The sequence below is a fragment of the Heterodontus francisci genome, chromosome 30 (genome assembly GCF_036365525.1).
Source record: "Heterodontus francisci isolate sHetFra1 chromosome 30, sHetFra1.hap1, whole genome shotgun sequence".
NCBI classification, from domain to species: Eukaryota; Metazoa; Chordata; class Chondrichthyes; order Heterodontiformes; family Heterodontidae; genus Heterodontus; species Heterodontus francisci.
This window is the reverse complement of record NC_090400.1, coordinates 29900257-29917525: the sequence shown is the minus strand read 5'-3', so window position 1 is coordinate 29917525 and position 17269 is coordinate 29900257. Positions and strand designations below refer to the sequence as shown.

General features: G+C 44.2%; 1 protein-coding gene across 6 annotated transcripts in view; it reads left to right on the top strand.

Moving 5' to 3' along the window:
• auts2a (activator of transcription and developmental regulator AUTS2 a) overlaps positions 1-17269 on the top strand; it is a 1290268-nt gene that overhangs the window by 858215 nt on the left and 414784 nt on the right. For all 6 annotated transcript variants that reach the window (XM_068010284.1, XM_068010283.1, XM_068010285.1 and 3 more), the window contains exon 5: positions 11419-11448. In XM_068010284.1, the coding sequence (XP_067866385.1) occupies positions 11419-11448 (30 nt within the window). The remainder of the gene's footprint in view (positions 1-11418; positions 11449-17269) is intronic.

Here is a 17269-nt window from a genome sequence, read left to right as displayed (position 1 = left end):
ACAGAAAATGCTTTTGCATCCACTTTGAATTGGCCAAACCCACAAATGCAAAAATTTTGATTGAAGTGATGTGGCCCTGAGCCATTGCTGCTGATCTCCCCTTCACTTCCTGCTCCTAGGCCTCTATTCACAGCCCTCCAGCAGAGAAACAAAAACAATTTGATTGTCATCATTGACAAAAAGCTGGTGAGAAATACGTTCATGTTACTGTAAGTAGGAATCTCTCATTTCATTAAAGGGGAAGACTTGGATGCTGAGTTGTTTTCATTTGTTAGCCTTGAGCTTTACAAAACTAGGAAGGGAGGAAAGAAAAGCTCTAAGTGTGGACAGTGTTGGGAGTGGGGGATGATTTTTGCAGCACACTTTAATTCACAGTATACTGTTGTGATAGTAGGATACTACAGGTAGCTCAGTACTTATCGAATTTCTGAGCATCCTGGATTGGAGATTCACTTCCATATATTCTCTCTTTTCAAGAATACAGGCAGACTTTGAGCATTATCTTAAATATGACTGCACTTTGAAAATGAGTGGGTATTTAATTGTACTTGTTATTTGTGCTTACTGAAAAGTGGTTGCTGGCAGTGCAAGTTGATAGATTACTGATCCAAACCTCTGGCAGGATAATGATTGGCTAATGGTATACCTGCAAAAGTAACTTGCTCCACGAAGCTCATTCATAAAACTTTTATGCCATTCTGATAATATATATGATTGATAGATTGGGGCAATTAATATTTGCAATGAGAAGATACCTACTGCAAATAAATGCACATACAGAATATATTGATCTGTATGCCAAAACTAAGATGGATAAGAGGAGAATACTGTATCAGTTAAGACTATGAGTCAGTTAAAAATACATTATCTCCTGAAGAACAGCTCCTGTCTATAAAATGCACTCAGGTCCCAGACTTGCAACTGTTTGAAGTGTTTTGCACAATTCATTTTATTGCCTTTACATAATTTATGTGCTGCTGTAGATCATCCATCTCTGCCAGGCAATGGCGTATTGAGCTCTTGAGGGGACAGAAATGTAAATTCGATGGCATGCTCCTGGTGAGCTGGCTGCAGGTCAGCAGAGAACTTCTGTGCCAGGAACTGAGCTGGTACCTCTGAGCCTACAAAGTCTCCAAAGCAGCAGAAGCTTTGTCAGGAGCTGAGTGTGATGATGGTGGCCAACTCGCAGCCTGTCAATCTTCTGTTGGCTGCAAGGAAAGCATATGTCTGGTTTACAGCCCGCTTACATAATGGCCACAAACAGAACTTGCTTATTGGCTGGGTGCTTAGTTTTGGAAATGAAGCTGTTGCAGGGTTTGAACTGATAAAAATTCAGCTTAACAACATGAAGTAAGTCTAGTGGGCTGAAGCTTCTGTTCAGAATTTGCAAAAGGACAGATTACAGATTTACACTATATGTTCTTATGAAAAACGTAACCATGAGTGATAAGACAATAAATGTCTAGAAATTGAATCATTTGACACTTTATAACATTTTTTTGTCTGGTAATTGATTGCATTAGCTTTTCAGCCACATATCTCACATTGGACAGTTTTACTGTAGTCAATAGCCAGATTATTAATTATATACATTTTTTTAAAAATGGCTGCTTTTTGATCATGCTTTTTTGTGTTTAAAGAAAATGTGTTAAGATTGTACGTTTAACAAATTCTGGATTCACTGTCTTGTCTGTGCTAAGTTACCTGTTTGTAGAAGACATGTTCCAATTGGCCTTGGTATCTCTTGCTTAAGGAGGGAAAAATCATCTAATTTCCTACTCCTGATCACTGCTCAGCAAGCTGTCCCTGCTAGAAATGCATGTGTGTGGATGTCAGGTAAGGACAGAATAACTGTCTTGCGCCCACTCCCCCCGGGCAAAAATTACCTGCCAACTCTCCTGGTCAAGACTCAAACTGGAGGATTGGCCGCTTGGGTAAGATGCCCATTGGGATCCACAGACCCAAGGAGCCAGTGCTTTTGTGAATATAGAGGGGAGGAAAGCAGAGAAAATTGACTAAAGAAAAATAGTTTAACAAATAGGAAATTTAAAAATAACCAGAAGAGATCATGCAGCAAGTGTAACAGCATTCTTCTGCTATATGTTTTGGCCTGCAGCTTCATTGTTTATTAAATGTGATTGACTTTAATTGCCACTAAGTGTTTTATTATTCCAAAATGTCAATGATATTCTACTTTAATTTATCAAAATAAATGATACGTGAATGAACATAGTCATACATCAGAACATTTAAAGGGCTTGAATGTGTCCTCAGTGGTGCTGTGCAAATAATACAAGTTGGGAGGGACACAGGAAGGTCAGGTCGACAGCTCACCTGCATTCACAATGAAACATTTTTTCACTGAGTCCATTTTATATTGAAATACTTGGCTTGAGGTTGGGTCAGCAGAAAACTTTATTATATTTGCTACAATGACAGTCCTAATGTATTATGAAGGATTGTAAAACAAAAATGTTTAACACTTAAGTAATGACTATAAATGCTCTATAATTGAGTCCATTAATTTGAAAAATATTAATATATTAATGGTTTTCTTTAAATTTTCATTGTGATAAAGCCTTGAAATACCTATACATTTGACAGGTGTTACATCCAAGTGAAAAGAAGGTAAAAAAAAGACCATGGCTGGAATTTTACAGCCCCCAAAGGAGCAGGGTGGGGGCGGGGGGGTTGGGGGGGGTGCGTAATATTGAGTGGGAGGTGGGGGGGGGGCGCCATTCCTGATCCCCTCTCATCCCCGCTGCAATTTTACGCAGGGCGGCGGCGGCAAGAAACGGCCTGCCCGCCCTAGGCTAATCAAGGCCCTTAAGTGGCCAATTAACTGGCACTTAAGGGCCACTCGGTTTTACCACCCATTCCCCCCTGCCACCAGCCCGTTCGTATTTTACCCGAGGTGACTGGATGGCAAAAGCCTCAAGAACCCCACTTGCCTTCTTGTGGGCTTGAAGGGGCCCTCCTGATCGGGCACCCTGTGCCCCACGGAGGGTCGCCCCCAAAGCTCCAACTGCCCCCAATGTGCAACACTCCCCCTGCCCCCCTATCTGACCCCCCCTCGCCTCACTGGGGCCTGGCCTGTTGTCCCCGGCGAGGTCCTAAAGACTTACCTGTCTTCCGGGGCCAACCTTCACCTTGCTTGTGCTGGCTGGGACTAAGAGCTGCTGGCCCGCTGATTGGCCAGCAGCTCCATTAGGTGGGACTTCCTGCACAAGACCAATTAAGGGAGCGAAAAATCCTGGCCTGGCTCCCCAGGCCCAGCGGAGGCGGGCTTGCCACTGACTTTTAGGCCAGTGGGCGGGACCTCCCACCCAATGAAAAATTCCAGCTCATATGGCCTAGTTGTTAAATGGTGTAACTTAATGTATCATCTTCCCCAATCACTAATAAAACCAACTCCTTGTACAGGCAAGGGAAGAGAAAAAAAATCTTTTCCTCCTAAGGCAGTCAGAGACTCTATTAAGACCAAGGTAGCGCATAACGCATCATCAGACATCCTGGGACATGTGTCCTATATTTTGAGCAATGTATCCTCAGAATTATGTTTCCCTTTTTTCCACATGTTGTGGTGACATCTTCAGCGTGTTTTCCACTAAAACCTGTAAATCGTACTCCTGCGTTGTAGCCTTATTTTGTACACCCATTGTTTAATTCCCCTCCCCTAGTTCCTTGACTTTGAACTTCTTCACATTAAATAATGGGCTGAATTTTACCGGCCCCTCGATGCCACGGGTCGCGGTGCGGGGGCCGGTAAAATTTTGCGGGGAGAGGCCCGCCTCAACCCGCGACTTCGAGAAGGGCCCGCCGCATATTACTGGCAGCGGAGGGACCTCGTGGCAGCACCCCCCCCCCCCCCCCCCCTGCCGCTTGGTGGCGGCACCCCAATTAGAATATGTAAAACACAACTTACCTCTGCAGATTATACATCCCGCTGCCTCTCGCTCTGCACTTACTCCTTTTACGTAGAACAGGCGGCCGTCACACGCTGTCCCATTCACCAACAGTAAACCAGACGGGCTAGCAGAATCAGGAGTACTGGACAGTGAAGGTAAGTCCAGATATATAGGGGTCTCAACTCTCCACTCTGGAAGGGAAGAGGGGGGGATTACAGGGGTCTTAGCTCTGCATTCTGGAAGGGAGGAAGGAGGGGGTCTGGGATTACTGGAGTCAAAGTTCTGCAGGCATGAAGGGAGGCACTGTGTACCCTCCCTCCATAAACAGCGTACGCTCTACATTTGTTTGTGTGTGAAGGAGCAATGGCACTCTAGTCACTCTGTGTGTGGGAGGGTGCCAGAAAGGGTAGGAGGGTTAAGATTATATGGATGGTGGGGGCAATTGATTCAGCTGGTAGGATCGTGATGTGGTCATGCTGTGCCACTCTGAGTGTTAGCCAAGATGGGCAATGCCATGCCATGCCACATAGTTGATCCATGTTAGCACCTGATGTATCCATCAACACCAATCCCTGCCGTGTTAGGAACCTTCAAATAAATGAAGGATACAACTATTTATCACATGAAAATGGGTATGGCTCATCCTACATTGTGCGATCCGCTGCTCCTGAGGATCGGTATGTGCCAGAGGCAAAATCAACAAGCAGGTGCAGTGCACATAGAGGCCCCCAGTCATGAGCAGCAGCCCCCAAGGGGAGCTCATCATTACGGTCACCGTGAATCGACAGGCTTTACACGACATGCTGTCGGATGTCAGAGCATCAATGTCAAAGGATATTGTGCATGTAGAGAGGGTGGTGACACGTCTCTGTGCCCTGTTCATAGATGACCTGCAGCCCATGGGCTTCGGTGGACATCCTATGCCTGCGGTCCTCATAGTGGCAGCGGTTCTTAAGCTTGACATCTATTCAGCTTTTCTGGTTTCCACCGGAGACCTTTGTGGGGTCGCACAGTCAGTGGTGCACCACTGCATCAGGGAGGTCACTGATGCCCTACACCAGAGGGCCAGTGAGTATGTCCGCTTCAGGATGACTGTCACAGCCAGGCCCAGAGGGCCATCGTTTTCAACACCGTTGCCAGAGAATCATAGGTTTTAGGGTTCATAGGCTGCACCCATGTGGCCATCAGGCCTCCCGCCAGGCTACCACCTGCAGACGTTACCATTAAAGGAATCCTCTCAATCTAGGTGCAGCCGGAGATGCTTCATGCAAATATGTGTCTGCTTCTCATGTAGCTGCCATGACACCTGGGCCCTGCACCAGTCCCAGCTGTCACCACTGTTCACTGAACTGTTTCAGATGGAGGGGTGGCTTCTTGAAGATAAGGGCTATCCTTTGCAGACGTGGCTCCCAACATCAATGAGAAACTCCACCACTGCTGATAGGAGAGATACAACGCCAGCCACTGAGCTACAAGAGCCACCATAGAGCAGGCGATCGGCATGCTAAAAGAGCACTTCCAATGTCTGGATTGATGCCCTGTACTACGGGCTGAAAAGGCAAGCTGCTTTCTTTGCTGCTTGCTGTGCTCTGTACAACTACGCATCCAATAAGGGGCAGGACTGGCATAATGAGCAGCGACGCCAACAGGATTCCTTCTCGGACTATGAGGATGCTGAGGACCTACAACAGGAAAGGTGCATGGGAGGGCAGATGGCACCCAGGCTCTGCATGCAGGGCTAGCAGTGAGCTAGGGATGTACAGCAGTGGCTTATCAGACAAAGGCTGTCTGCTCCATAGGAACCAACATGAGCTCAGCAAGCCACTCATCATCCTCGCTCAACTGCCATGCACCAGTCCACATCTGTAGCATCCCTGTATAAACCATTAGAGGCAGCAGCTGACTGAACCAATGTCCATGTCACTGCATCCGTGGAGACGCTGATGAGTAATGGTGGCATTGCAATGATATTGTATACGTTGGCTCTCCTGAAGGGCCAACGGTGCAAAGGGATGTGGCAATGGCACTACATGCTGTCACACATCATTCAGACAGAGAAAAGGACACAGATCTTGGTGAGGAACATTTAGTGAAAGATGTATTTATATTGCTGTGACACCCATGCATTCCCATTTGTGTCAGTGTATTCTCTGACAAGTGCCCCCATCTCAGTGCAACCTCTGCGCTAGCAGCCTGACTGGAGGAAGGCTGCTGATCTGATTGCCCTTTGGCTGTGGATGAATTTGGCGATCGTGCCCTGTGTGCATGAGGCCTAGAGGGCCCCGGCTGGCTCCGGAGTGTTTGTTCATCCCCTTTTGGCATTGGACCCTTTGACGCCGGATGGCCCCACGGCTACTCGCCTCTTCTGCCATCTCCAGCCAGGCTGACTTGTTCAGACGGGAGGGCCTCTTCTTACCATTGCTAGTGAAAAGGACCTCCCGCCTTGCCCACACAGCTTGGAGGAGAGTGAGCAGGGAGGCTTCGCTGAACTGTGGGGCCACCCTAGAGTACCCCTCTGCCATCCTCGGCTTTTGGTGTGGTCCTTAAAATGCAAAGGTGATTCCACCATGTAACTGCTCCAACTTCTGGCTGCAAGGTTTGTCTTACACATGTTTGGAAACCAATGCAGGACATTGACACATGTTCACGAACTCTTCGCTTCTTCAGCAGCTGATCATAGTTATTGGTGTAATATTTCTAGTGGCAGTGTAGCCAGAATATTAACATATTTTCCTGTTTTTTAATAAAGATCGTTTAATTGCAGTTACATGTCTTTTCACGTAACAGTTAGTGGAGAAATGAATACAGATTCCAAATGCATATTAGTCTGCGGTTTTTCACAGTCAGATGATTAGAAGCCCATAGTATGTAAATGTTGTTCAATTATGGTTTTATTTCTATTGTGTATTTGCCTTTTATGGTACATTTAAGTCTCACGTCCTGGAATGTGCAAAATTAAGATTATTCACCCAGGTGCGGCACGCCTACAAGAAGCAATGTAACACTTGAGTGGAAGAAGAGGATCGCAACTTCACTGGACACTGGGACACAGCAGTGTAAGTATGTGGCAACAAAGCTGAAAGTGCTGGAAAAACTCAGCAGGTCAGACAGCATCTGTGGAACGAGAAGCAGAGTTACCTTTCAGGTCTGTGACCAAGTTCACAGACCTGAAACTTAACTCTGCTTCTCTCTCCACAGATGCTGCCTGACCTGCTGAGTTTCTCCAGCACTTTCTGCTTTGCTGCCAGATTGACAGCAGCCCCACTCTTCAACAGTGAGGTATTTCTTTGACAGCTGTCAGGTAGCAGGTGCTGCGGCACTTTAAATAGGACCGCAGCACCTGCTGCACAGCTGTCAAAAGGTTCCTCACTGCGCTGGATGTCCCACCTCTCCCCATGTAATATCGGGGGGGGGGGGGGGCGCGCGTCGCAGTGATGCTAATGAGCCCCTGTGCATAATACCGCGGGGGCTCGGTGGCTGCCACTGAATGCAGGCACGCCGCCGAGTTCAAAATGTGCCACCGCAGAACATGGCGCGCAAATTAAATTCAGGCCAATATCTTCCAATGTTTAGCAAATTTCCCAACTATCCAGATCCGTCTGCAGCTGGCCCATTTGTTTGCTACCATTTACAATCCCTTCCAATTTAGTGCCATTGATAAACTTGAAAAGTTTGTTACCATCCTTTCCTCCAAATTGTTATCTGACACGGAAAGTAACACTTGACCCAGAAATGATACCTGCTGCAATCAGCTTATCACTTCATGTTGATGTAAGGCAAATATATTGGAATGAAACAGAAATTTCCAAACGCAAATATAAACATTGGTTTTGGTGCAGCACGGGAAATCTATACATCATAATTAATCAAAGTCTCCGATCTTACTGACATAATTAGTTGGCATCCTTCCATCTACAAAAGATGATGGACATGCAGCAAACAATCCATTTAGGTGGGGTGTCTTCTGTTGGTGCACATTTGCTGATGGCTGTGAAGGCCAATCCTTGAGAGGCAATTTCTGACACAAGTGCCACGCAGGAAGCTGCCAAGTGATGCTGTGAGTTGTTGTTTTTGTTGTTGGTGCCTGTTGTCAAGCTGCTATAGCAACTGGTCATTGCGGTAGTGCACACCAGTCCACAGGATGTGTCAACATTTCCCTCTTTCGCCAGCTCATGACTCCCAGGGGCAATAGTCAATGTTTAGGGCCTACATGTCACACTGGCAAGCATCCTTGCAGAGGAGCTTTGGGCACCCCACTGGTCGTCTGGCCCCAGCTACCTCACCATGCAGAAAGCCCTTGGGTATGCAGCTATCTTCCATCCTGCTGACGTGTTTGATCCACCGAAGCTGCCTCTGTTTGATTAGTGCCAACACACTTGAGAGCTCTGCCTTTGAGAGGACAGCCGCATTTGTGATTTGGTTATTTTTATATGGCCCAGAATCCTACAGTTATGCTATATTTGTAGTTAGGTGTTGTCAGTACATAGCCTTCAAAAAACAGCAAGATTCCAGCTTTACCCTCATTACTTTGGTCTCTTCTAATTGCAATTTGGGTTTACATTACTGATTACTGCTAAATATCACAGAATGATGTCTTCCACACTGGGACATTCTTGTAACATAAGGTTGAGCCATGCAAATTACTCGCCTATGGAAAACCATTATTTTTTTTAAATAATTGTCTACTGATACAAGTGATATTAGGGAGATTGATGATTTATATGTTTGCTCACCTATCAAATCAGGTTTACTCTTTGATTTTCTTTATTAGAATGGGCAGACCATTGCACGGTCCATTAAACTCTCCTTGCATTTTCCATAGAAGGGTAATGGATGGTGTGAACACCATGGGCTATTGACACTTGGTACATCAGTATGTCATAATATATTGTCATTCCTGTGGGAATAATATGACTCTTGATTACATTACTATGTGGTGTCTTTAAGTATGCAGTCTCTGTTATGAACAACAATCTATAATATATCTTGTGCTGTGTATATCTCCACTAACTCAATAAACAACTTAATTAAAAAGTCAATTGGACCTGCCTCATAAATGTGCCACTGGTCTTACACAGACCTTGCTGCTTGTGGGGAAAGATCCTTCATTTGCTCCAATAATTTACATCTGTAATGTTTACTTGAAAATGTTAATTTATTACAGCAGCTAATCATTTCACACCCAGGCCACAGTGCACAAGCTGAGCTGAATCTAAATTCTCTCTTTGTATGCACAACTAACCTTTACAAACCATTCATTTCTGTCAAAAGAAATAAGCCAATGCATCATGCTGCTTTTGCAAAGCCATGGCCACATTTCCAGTAATGCAGCCATGGTTAATCTGCTTCAGAGTACGGTTGCAAAGCCAAGGAAGAATCATTAGTTGGAATTTTTTTGTTTCCATATATTTTAAAACCAAGGTTGCGATGTTTCTTTAAAGCAAAGCTCTTTGGCACTATATTTTATTTTTTTACTTTCGTCAGTGAGAATTATCAATAGTGGAAGCTTTGCATTGCACCATCTTGGGCTATTATTCTCAAATGAGTTGACTTTCCATGACCAGAATTTTGAATAATAAAAATAATTCTAAAATTGCATCATTTTCAATATGGTCATGAAGACCCCACCTGCCAAGAATGAGGCATATTTAATTTTGTCATATGAACATTAATTTTAAACTGTTGCTGGAAGGAAGAGATGACTTGTTTAAAGAGGTCAGCAATGGCTGGAAAACATTTTTGCATACTAAGAGACAGTGCCTGGAGACAATAGAATGACTCCCTGATTCAGTTAACCCAAATGGATTTTGATCACCAGACATTGAATGTGTAGGAAAGCCAGCTTTCCAGGGTGCCTGCTAAGATGGAGAATCCACAAATGCAGGAGTTTGTTAAAACAGCTAGTCACATGACTAACCTGCTGACTCACGCCACAGTTTGGGGCAAATTGCAACTTAACTTGGAAGAAGAGAGCCTCTCTCCTGGCTAGCGTTCTCTCTCTCTCACGAATCTCCAGATTCACTGAAGTCACTTAAACCTCAAGACAGAAAAGACTCCTACATCGAAACAAGTTTTAAAGCGTGCACTGGGCCCCAACGAAACGACAAGATTTACCGGCAATCAAAGACTCTACATTGAACTCAAAAGACCGTAAATAAATCCCAGCTATTGCCTCAAACTTTTCCCCTTTATTATTTCTGCTTTTCTGTCTCTATGTGTTTTTCTGTGTGTTTATCACGTATGCATGCTAGTGTGGTCACATCGCGTATTCGTAGTCGTTAACCGAATTAGAGTTTAAGGTTAATAAACTTCCACCTTGTTTAAATCTAAGAAAACCTGACTGGTTGGTTGATTTATTTGCCTTACAATTGGAGGGCAGTGAACAAGGATTCACTGAGGGGGAACTAAAAACAGTGTTTTAAAAAATTAAACCCTGTTACAGTTAAACCAGGCAAAGGCTGAGGGGAACCCCTAGACCCCTCTCACCTGGTCATAACAGTATGGTTGTAATTATTTCTGATTACAACCGATTCTGTTTACCCATCACACATAAGATTAAAGTGTTTCCATTGTTTGCGAAATGATGGTGGACCAAACTGACCACTCGAATAATTTACTGGGGGAGTGTGGAAATGTTCCATTTTTTGTGAACAAATATTTTTAATAACTAGGAGGAAGGACAAACAGCAATATAAAAAGTTGTGGATAATCTCTCCCCAAACTACTTTGTTTTGAGACTGGGACAAAACTTTTCTTTTTCCCTTTCCTCCTTCCTCCTCCCTTTGCCCACCCCCCCACCAACCCACACGGTGAAACCCTTTCCAAAATATCAACAAGAGCCTCTGTTTTCAGACCTGTGAAGTGAGTCTGTCCTGAATGGCTCAGATTTTAAGGGAGTTTCTCAGTTTCGTCACAAAAGCTGGTGCAATTCTTGCCACTGTTGAGGTGGGGCCGGAGGGGTTGACAATAGATTTAAGTTCAATTAATTAACTCTCAGTTTTAAATGATATCCAGCCAGCATGCGGCATTTACTGCTTTGGAACAGTTTTCATGATTTCATTGAAGATATCTCTGCTGAGCTTGTTATTTGTCTTTAATCTATCAATTATATAATGTCTGCTCAAATGTCTTCTTCGGTTTTAATGTGCTTTGTGAAAGAAAAAGCACTAACGTTCAGCAGTTTCACACCTAAAATTCAGGACAAGGAAACAACTAATGAAGTTCTGGTCCACCTTGCGCAATAATGTTGCTGAAATTCATTTGCTTGTGGCAGCTCCTGGATGCGCTTGGTTGATACTTTGGTAATGTGTTGTTTTTAATCACTTCTCATTGCCGTTCATTAATAATGGTATATTTGTGTCTAACCAGAGTTAGTTGTTCTTTTAAGTTGCACTGTTCTAGCTGGAGCTGGAAAGCAAGAAAAACACAATAATGTTTATTAACTCTTATTTAATAGATGTTCCAACTTTTTATCAATTTCTCCTAATGTTTATTTCCCCTTTTGTTTCAGTGTGACAGTGAAAGTGACCCAGATGAGAAGGTAAGCTTATTTTTTCCAGAGTCAGACAGCCAATGTTAATATTTATGTCAGTGTCTTTTTTTGGAAGATTACATACAACATTGCATTTGTAAGGAAGATGGTTATATATGGAAACAGGAAGTGGATTCTTTATTAATTATTTTTGAGAAAAAAGTTTCTATTAATTGATTTAAATAAAGTGCAGCCACCAAACCTCTACATGATCCTGGATTATTGTGCGAATTCAGTGAGAGAAAACATAACTTTCAGAATTGATTGGTTGGTGTCTGGCAGCTTCAATAGAGAAATGGTTCGTGGTGTGATCATTGTCTGCTGATCTTTGATGGGAATGCAGCAGCATTTCTGGACCATATCCTCACGAAACACATGATTTGCTGTTGATGATGTTCCATTGGGCTTGGCTTATCGTACGTATGCCGCTATGAATGAAGTATTATAGAAATATAAAAAAAGTCACGTTTGAAAATAAGTAAATCAATGAGGTGGGAGATTGTAGCTTGGGATAGTTTTTGCAAAAGTAATCAGAATTATCATTTGAAACCAAGCAAGGTGAAAATTGCTTATACTTATCACATTGTTTGCAATTAATTTGAATCGGAAATGTTTGGGGATTGTGAAATTCTGTTCAGTTGGTAATAATTGCGCTTTGTGCAGCTATCTAAATGAGTTTGGGGATTAGGTGCTGAATTGATTTTCAACTATGTATGGCTGCAGGCCTAGATGCATTGACATTACCCCACCATGTCTGCCTTATTTGTTTCCGTGGTGAAAGCTCTGATGGCCAGTGTGAGTTTGCTTAATGAGGATGTCCAATTAAATGACTGCATTCTGTAATGCTATCATGCTGTGCATTTTGACATCAAAACCACTTGACTTTTCCTGGCCTGTCATTACATTTGATAAAATAAAATAGATTATTTTCTGTCTGAATGCCATTAATCATTTAATCATTTATTTTGGATGACATTGAAATGTAGAATACATTCCTTTTTTCATAATAAAGTGACTTACTGATGTCCCTACTCTTAACAGAGCTTTGTTTGAATTGGATTTAACTTTTCCAGTCTTGCCCAGTTCAGAGACAAGTTCTGGCACCCACAGTGCTTTTGACAACTTGTTTGCATCTAATTTCAAGAGTTTTTCTGGCTCCTATCATTTTACAGATTTGAGAATGGGAACTTCCAGATGTTCCTAATTATCATCCGGTTATAACTGCAGGAAAATGTTGCCATTGAATCAAACCATCAGGTCCATTGTGATGACCCTTACAGCTAATTAGTTTGCTGGCACTCAATCTCTTGATTTACACATGAATGGCCACTTGGGTGAGATACCATGGGTGCCCAGTGCCCATGGGACCATGCCCAAGCCTCAGTCACTAGTTTCAGCAGAGTGAGGAAGCAAGAATTAAGAATATAATATTTATCTTGAGCTGCAGTTGCTCACTTCAGTACATACAGGGATCCTTTGTTTAAAAGTCCAGAGAGAACAAAAATTTCCCAAACTCAGATATCATCTCCTAATCTATAGTGCATGTGCAAGTGAAGATCAGAGTGGAAGGATGTTCACTAATTGTACTGTAGAAAGTTAATTCAACATACTGAAGCAAATGCTCAAGGAATCTATGGGATGCAGAGTGATTGACCAGGAATCACTGGGAATGTACAGGATACAAGATGGTGTTAACGAGTGCTTCCTTTTTTTGTTATATTATGAGGATTTGTGTTTTAAAACTGAAAAAAGATTCCATAGATGCTGGAACTTTGTTTAAAATGAAGTAATCAGAAGGTCTTTTGGACTTGGTTTGTAAACAACAGTTACTGGAAGGCACCTGTTTTCAGATAAATACCCAGCAGGGGGCTTTTTTGACTTGGGCAAGATGTTTACAGAGAAGTGACAGGTCAGGATTTATGGGGGTCAGGAGGCTTGACTCCTGAGATGTTTTTGGTTTTGCTTTGGACAGGCAGTTGGAATATGGACAATGGTTTGAAAAGGAGTAAAATAATCAACCTACCAAGGACAAACCCCAACTCAGCTTGTTCCAGCTCTTTGAAAAGCCTGCCAGTTTTTTCCATCTCTTTGAGAAGCTCTTAGAAGCGAGTATAAGAAAAAGAGAAATTGATGCTGCATTTCTCCTGCAAGGCCTGCCTGAAACCCCTGTTGCTGCGTTTCTCCTGGAAAGCCTGCCCAAACTGATCTTCAACATCGCCTGAGGAAGATAACAGTGACAGCCATCTACACGTATTTGGGACTCCAAACCAGAAAAAAGGACATCTGACATATCTCCACATCTTCTATTTTTCTTCAAGAATTAGCAAGTATTTGGCCAAAGTATTCTTTTTTGCCTGTTTTCTTTTCATAATAGAGCTCTGAAGTGTACATCTCTTTTTTTCAGTTAACCGGTGTATATTTCTGCGTGAGGGGCAAAGATAGAAAGGGAACTTTCATATTTCAATCTGTGTGTTAATGCTTTGCTTCGTTACCGGTTAGGACTAAACTGATAATTTTGTTGTTTATTAAAGAAACCTGGTTGGTGTATTTTATTTTTGGGATAAATATAGGGTCTATGATTGACTGTATCGGTTAACTGGGAAAAAATTTAAATATATGTTGTGACCTGTGGAGAAGTGGAACTAGAAAAACAGTGCACTCCTCCCACCTCAGTCGTAACAATGGGCTGATTGGGAATGTGTGGATTGAGCATGGAATGACCAGGAGTGCACGGGATTGAGCATGATCTTACCAGTAATGTGTGGGATTCAGCATGGGCTCACCAGGAATATACAGGATTGAGCATGATATGACCGGGAATGTGCGTGATTGAGTGTGAGCTGCCCAGGAATGTGCGGGATTCAGCATAGGCTGACCAGGAATGTATGGGATTGAGTGTGAGCTGGCCAGGAATGTGCGGGATTTAGCATGGTCTAGCCAGGAATGTGCGGGATTGAGTGTGAGCTGACCAAGAATGTGCGGGATACAGCATGGACTGACCAGGAATGTATGGGATTGAGTGTGAGCTGGCCAGGAATGTGCGGGATTTAGCATGGTCTAGCCAGGAATGTGCGGGATTGAGTGTGAGCTGACCAAGAATGTGCGGGATCCAGCATGGGCTGACTGGAAATGTGCAGAATCCCATATGGACTGGCGAGGAATCTGTGGAATGCAGCATGTTCTGCTAGTCGACTGCAGGATACATCATGCAGTCGGTAGGATTTAGAACATAAGAATGAGTAGAATACATCATGGGCTTTCCACAATCTGCTCTTAGAGGGTGGGCTGGCAAAGACTAAGCAGGATCCAGCAGGGATAGTGTGTAATCTATGGAAAGCTATCAGCTGAGAATCGATACAATGCAGCAGGAATGGAAAGTAATATGTGGAATGCACAGGGCAGCCAGGAATCTGTCGAAATTAGCAGGGAACGAGTAGAAAAATTGAGATTGCAGGAGTAGTAACAAGTTATCTGTGAAATGCACCAGGATTTGTTTGAGACTCCAATTAATTTGTTGGCACATGTGTTGATATTGTCCCGAGTAAATTTTTTATGAATTTGTGCTCATAGTGCAGAGCTTTATTTACCTGGAGCAGTTATTGGAAATTTGGGCATGAAGATTTTGTGTGGACAATCAGATTAGGGTTGCCATCCTTCCAGGATTTTCCTGGAGCCTCCAGGAGTTAAAGACTAATCTCCCTGGACATTGCTGTAAGCAACCCAGGAGAAAAAAAGCAGCAAGGAATTCAGAACAATTGTATGTTTTTTCCCCCCATTTTCTATGAACACTTTGCTTTAGTTGTAAAAATATTCCAGATGGCAGAAAAGGCTGTTTGACTGCATGGGGCAGTTGGCGGTCATGTGATGCAACCTCCAGGAATAAATCCAACCAGAGCTGGCAACCCTATGTGGAATTATTTCTAATTGATGGAATATCCTGCAACGTGAGTGAATTTATAAAATTGATCCTTGTATAAAGATACTCTTATGTAATTACTATAAGGTCAACTGCCCTTATCTGGTTTTATATTCTAACAAATGAGAAACTAAATCCGGTCAAACTCTGACGAGAGACATGGCAACCACCCTCATCTCATGTGGACCGTCAGTCTCCACTGGTCAGTGCTCACTGACAGCATTTAGCACATTCCTCCACTGCCGAAAGGTGCCACTTAAACCTCCCAGTGTGCTCTGTTCTGTCAACACACTTAGCCATATCAAATAATTTCCACATTGTTTTATTGTCTTGGCTCCCTATCCCTCCCTCCCCTTCTCTCTCTCTGGCTTGACCGTCTTTGTTCTGACCAGTATGCTTCATTACTTCATTACGAGGAGTCAAACTTGTTGCATTGCTGGCAGTTTTTAGAGTGTGGGGAGTGGTGCGTGGAGTCACTAGGGAAACCAGGAGAATGTGATACAGGTATTTTACAGAGGCGGTGGAAGAGGCCCAAGAGACAGATAATGGCGGAAGCTAGTTGAGCACGTTCTTCTTTGTGTGTGCAAGCCACTTTTACTGTCCTTTGATCACTTTTTTTCTTCACGGGCTCTGTTGGTATTTGGGGCAGTGAAGGTCAGAAAGTAGGGACAGAAATGTAAATGGTTCTATGTTACAGCAGAGGAGGAACCAAATATTCATCTTATCTGTGAATTGTGTTGTATATGTTGAGAAAAATGCTGATTATCAGGCAATTATATACACCAAACATATTGGCCGGAATTTTACGCCACCCCAGCGAGCCGGACGAAGGCGGGGTGGGGGGGGGGTGGTTGCGGGGTGGCATAAAATGGAGCGGGAGGCTCCGGGAGGCCTTCCCAACCTGGTCCCACATCCGGACCCACTTTACGTTGTGGGGGGAGGGGGGGTGTGGAAAACGGGCGGCCCACCCCAGGCCAATCAAGGCCCTTAAGTTGCCAGTTAACGGCCACTTAAGGGCCTTCGCCCGCCTCCACGGGGATTTTACCTATGGTAAGCAGGTGTCCTGGCGCTTGGAAAGGACACCCAGTGAAAGCTGGCGGCCTCTCAGCACCCCGGGGGTGGGCCCCGACAGACGGGCACAAGGTGCCCGATTGAGGGCCACCCCCGCTTCTCCAACCGCCCCCAGGACCCAAGAGCCCCCCTTCCCCCCCCAAATGACCACCCTTGCCTCACCGGGGCCCGACCGATTAACTTTGGTGAGGCAAACCAAACTTGCCTGCACTCCTGGCTCCATGACCTCGGCTGGGCTGCAGTCCCAGCAGTGGCCACCTTTCATGGTGGCGCTTTTGGGACTAAGAGCTGCCAGCCCGGTAATTGGCCTCAAGCGGGTGGAAGTCCGCCTCAGAACAATTAAAACGGGGGGACCCATAAAATGCAGGACGGATCCCCAGGCTAGGCAGAAGCGGGTTCGCCCGCCAGCTCCCGTCCACCCGACGTAAAATCCAGCCCATTAAGTAGACAATCAGTATTTCAAACTTGCTGTCCTCTTGTCAGTGGAGATTCAAATTACGCACATTCCTATGAGGTTGCCTATGAGCTGTTAATCCTGGTCCTTGACGCTTGACTGGTCCCTTACCCCAACTCAGTTCACACATCGCTGTCCTTTACACCAGAATCAAACACTAACACATTCTGTGAGTGGGAACACCCTATCTATTAGTGATACTATTCCTACCCACGGTGTGCAGCAGAGGTTAGTCACCGGAAGACAGCAGCAGGTAGGAGCCAGAATGGGAGAATCAGAAAGAAAATAACACCCTGACTGAGAATGGAAGCAAGCAGAATCTCAGTGTGAACCTGGGGAGAGAAGATGAGCAACATGAATTGAGGGAGCAGAGTGCCTGCATGACCTGA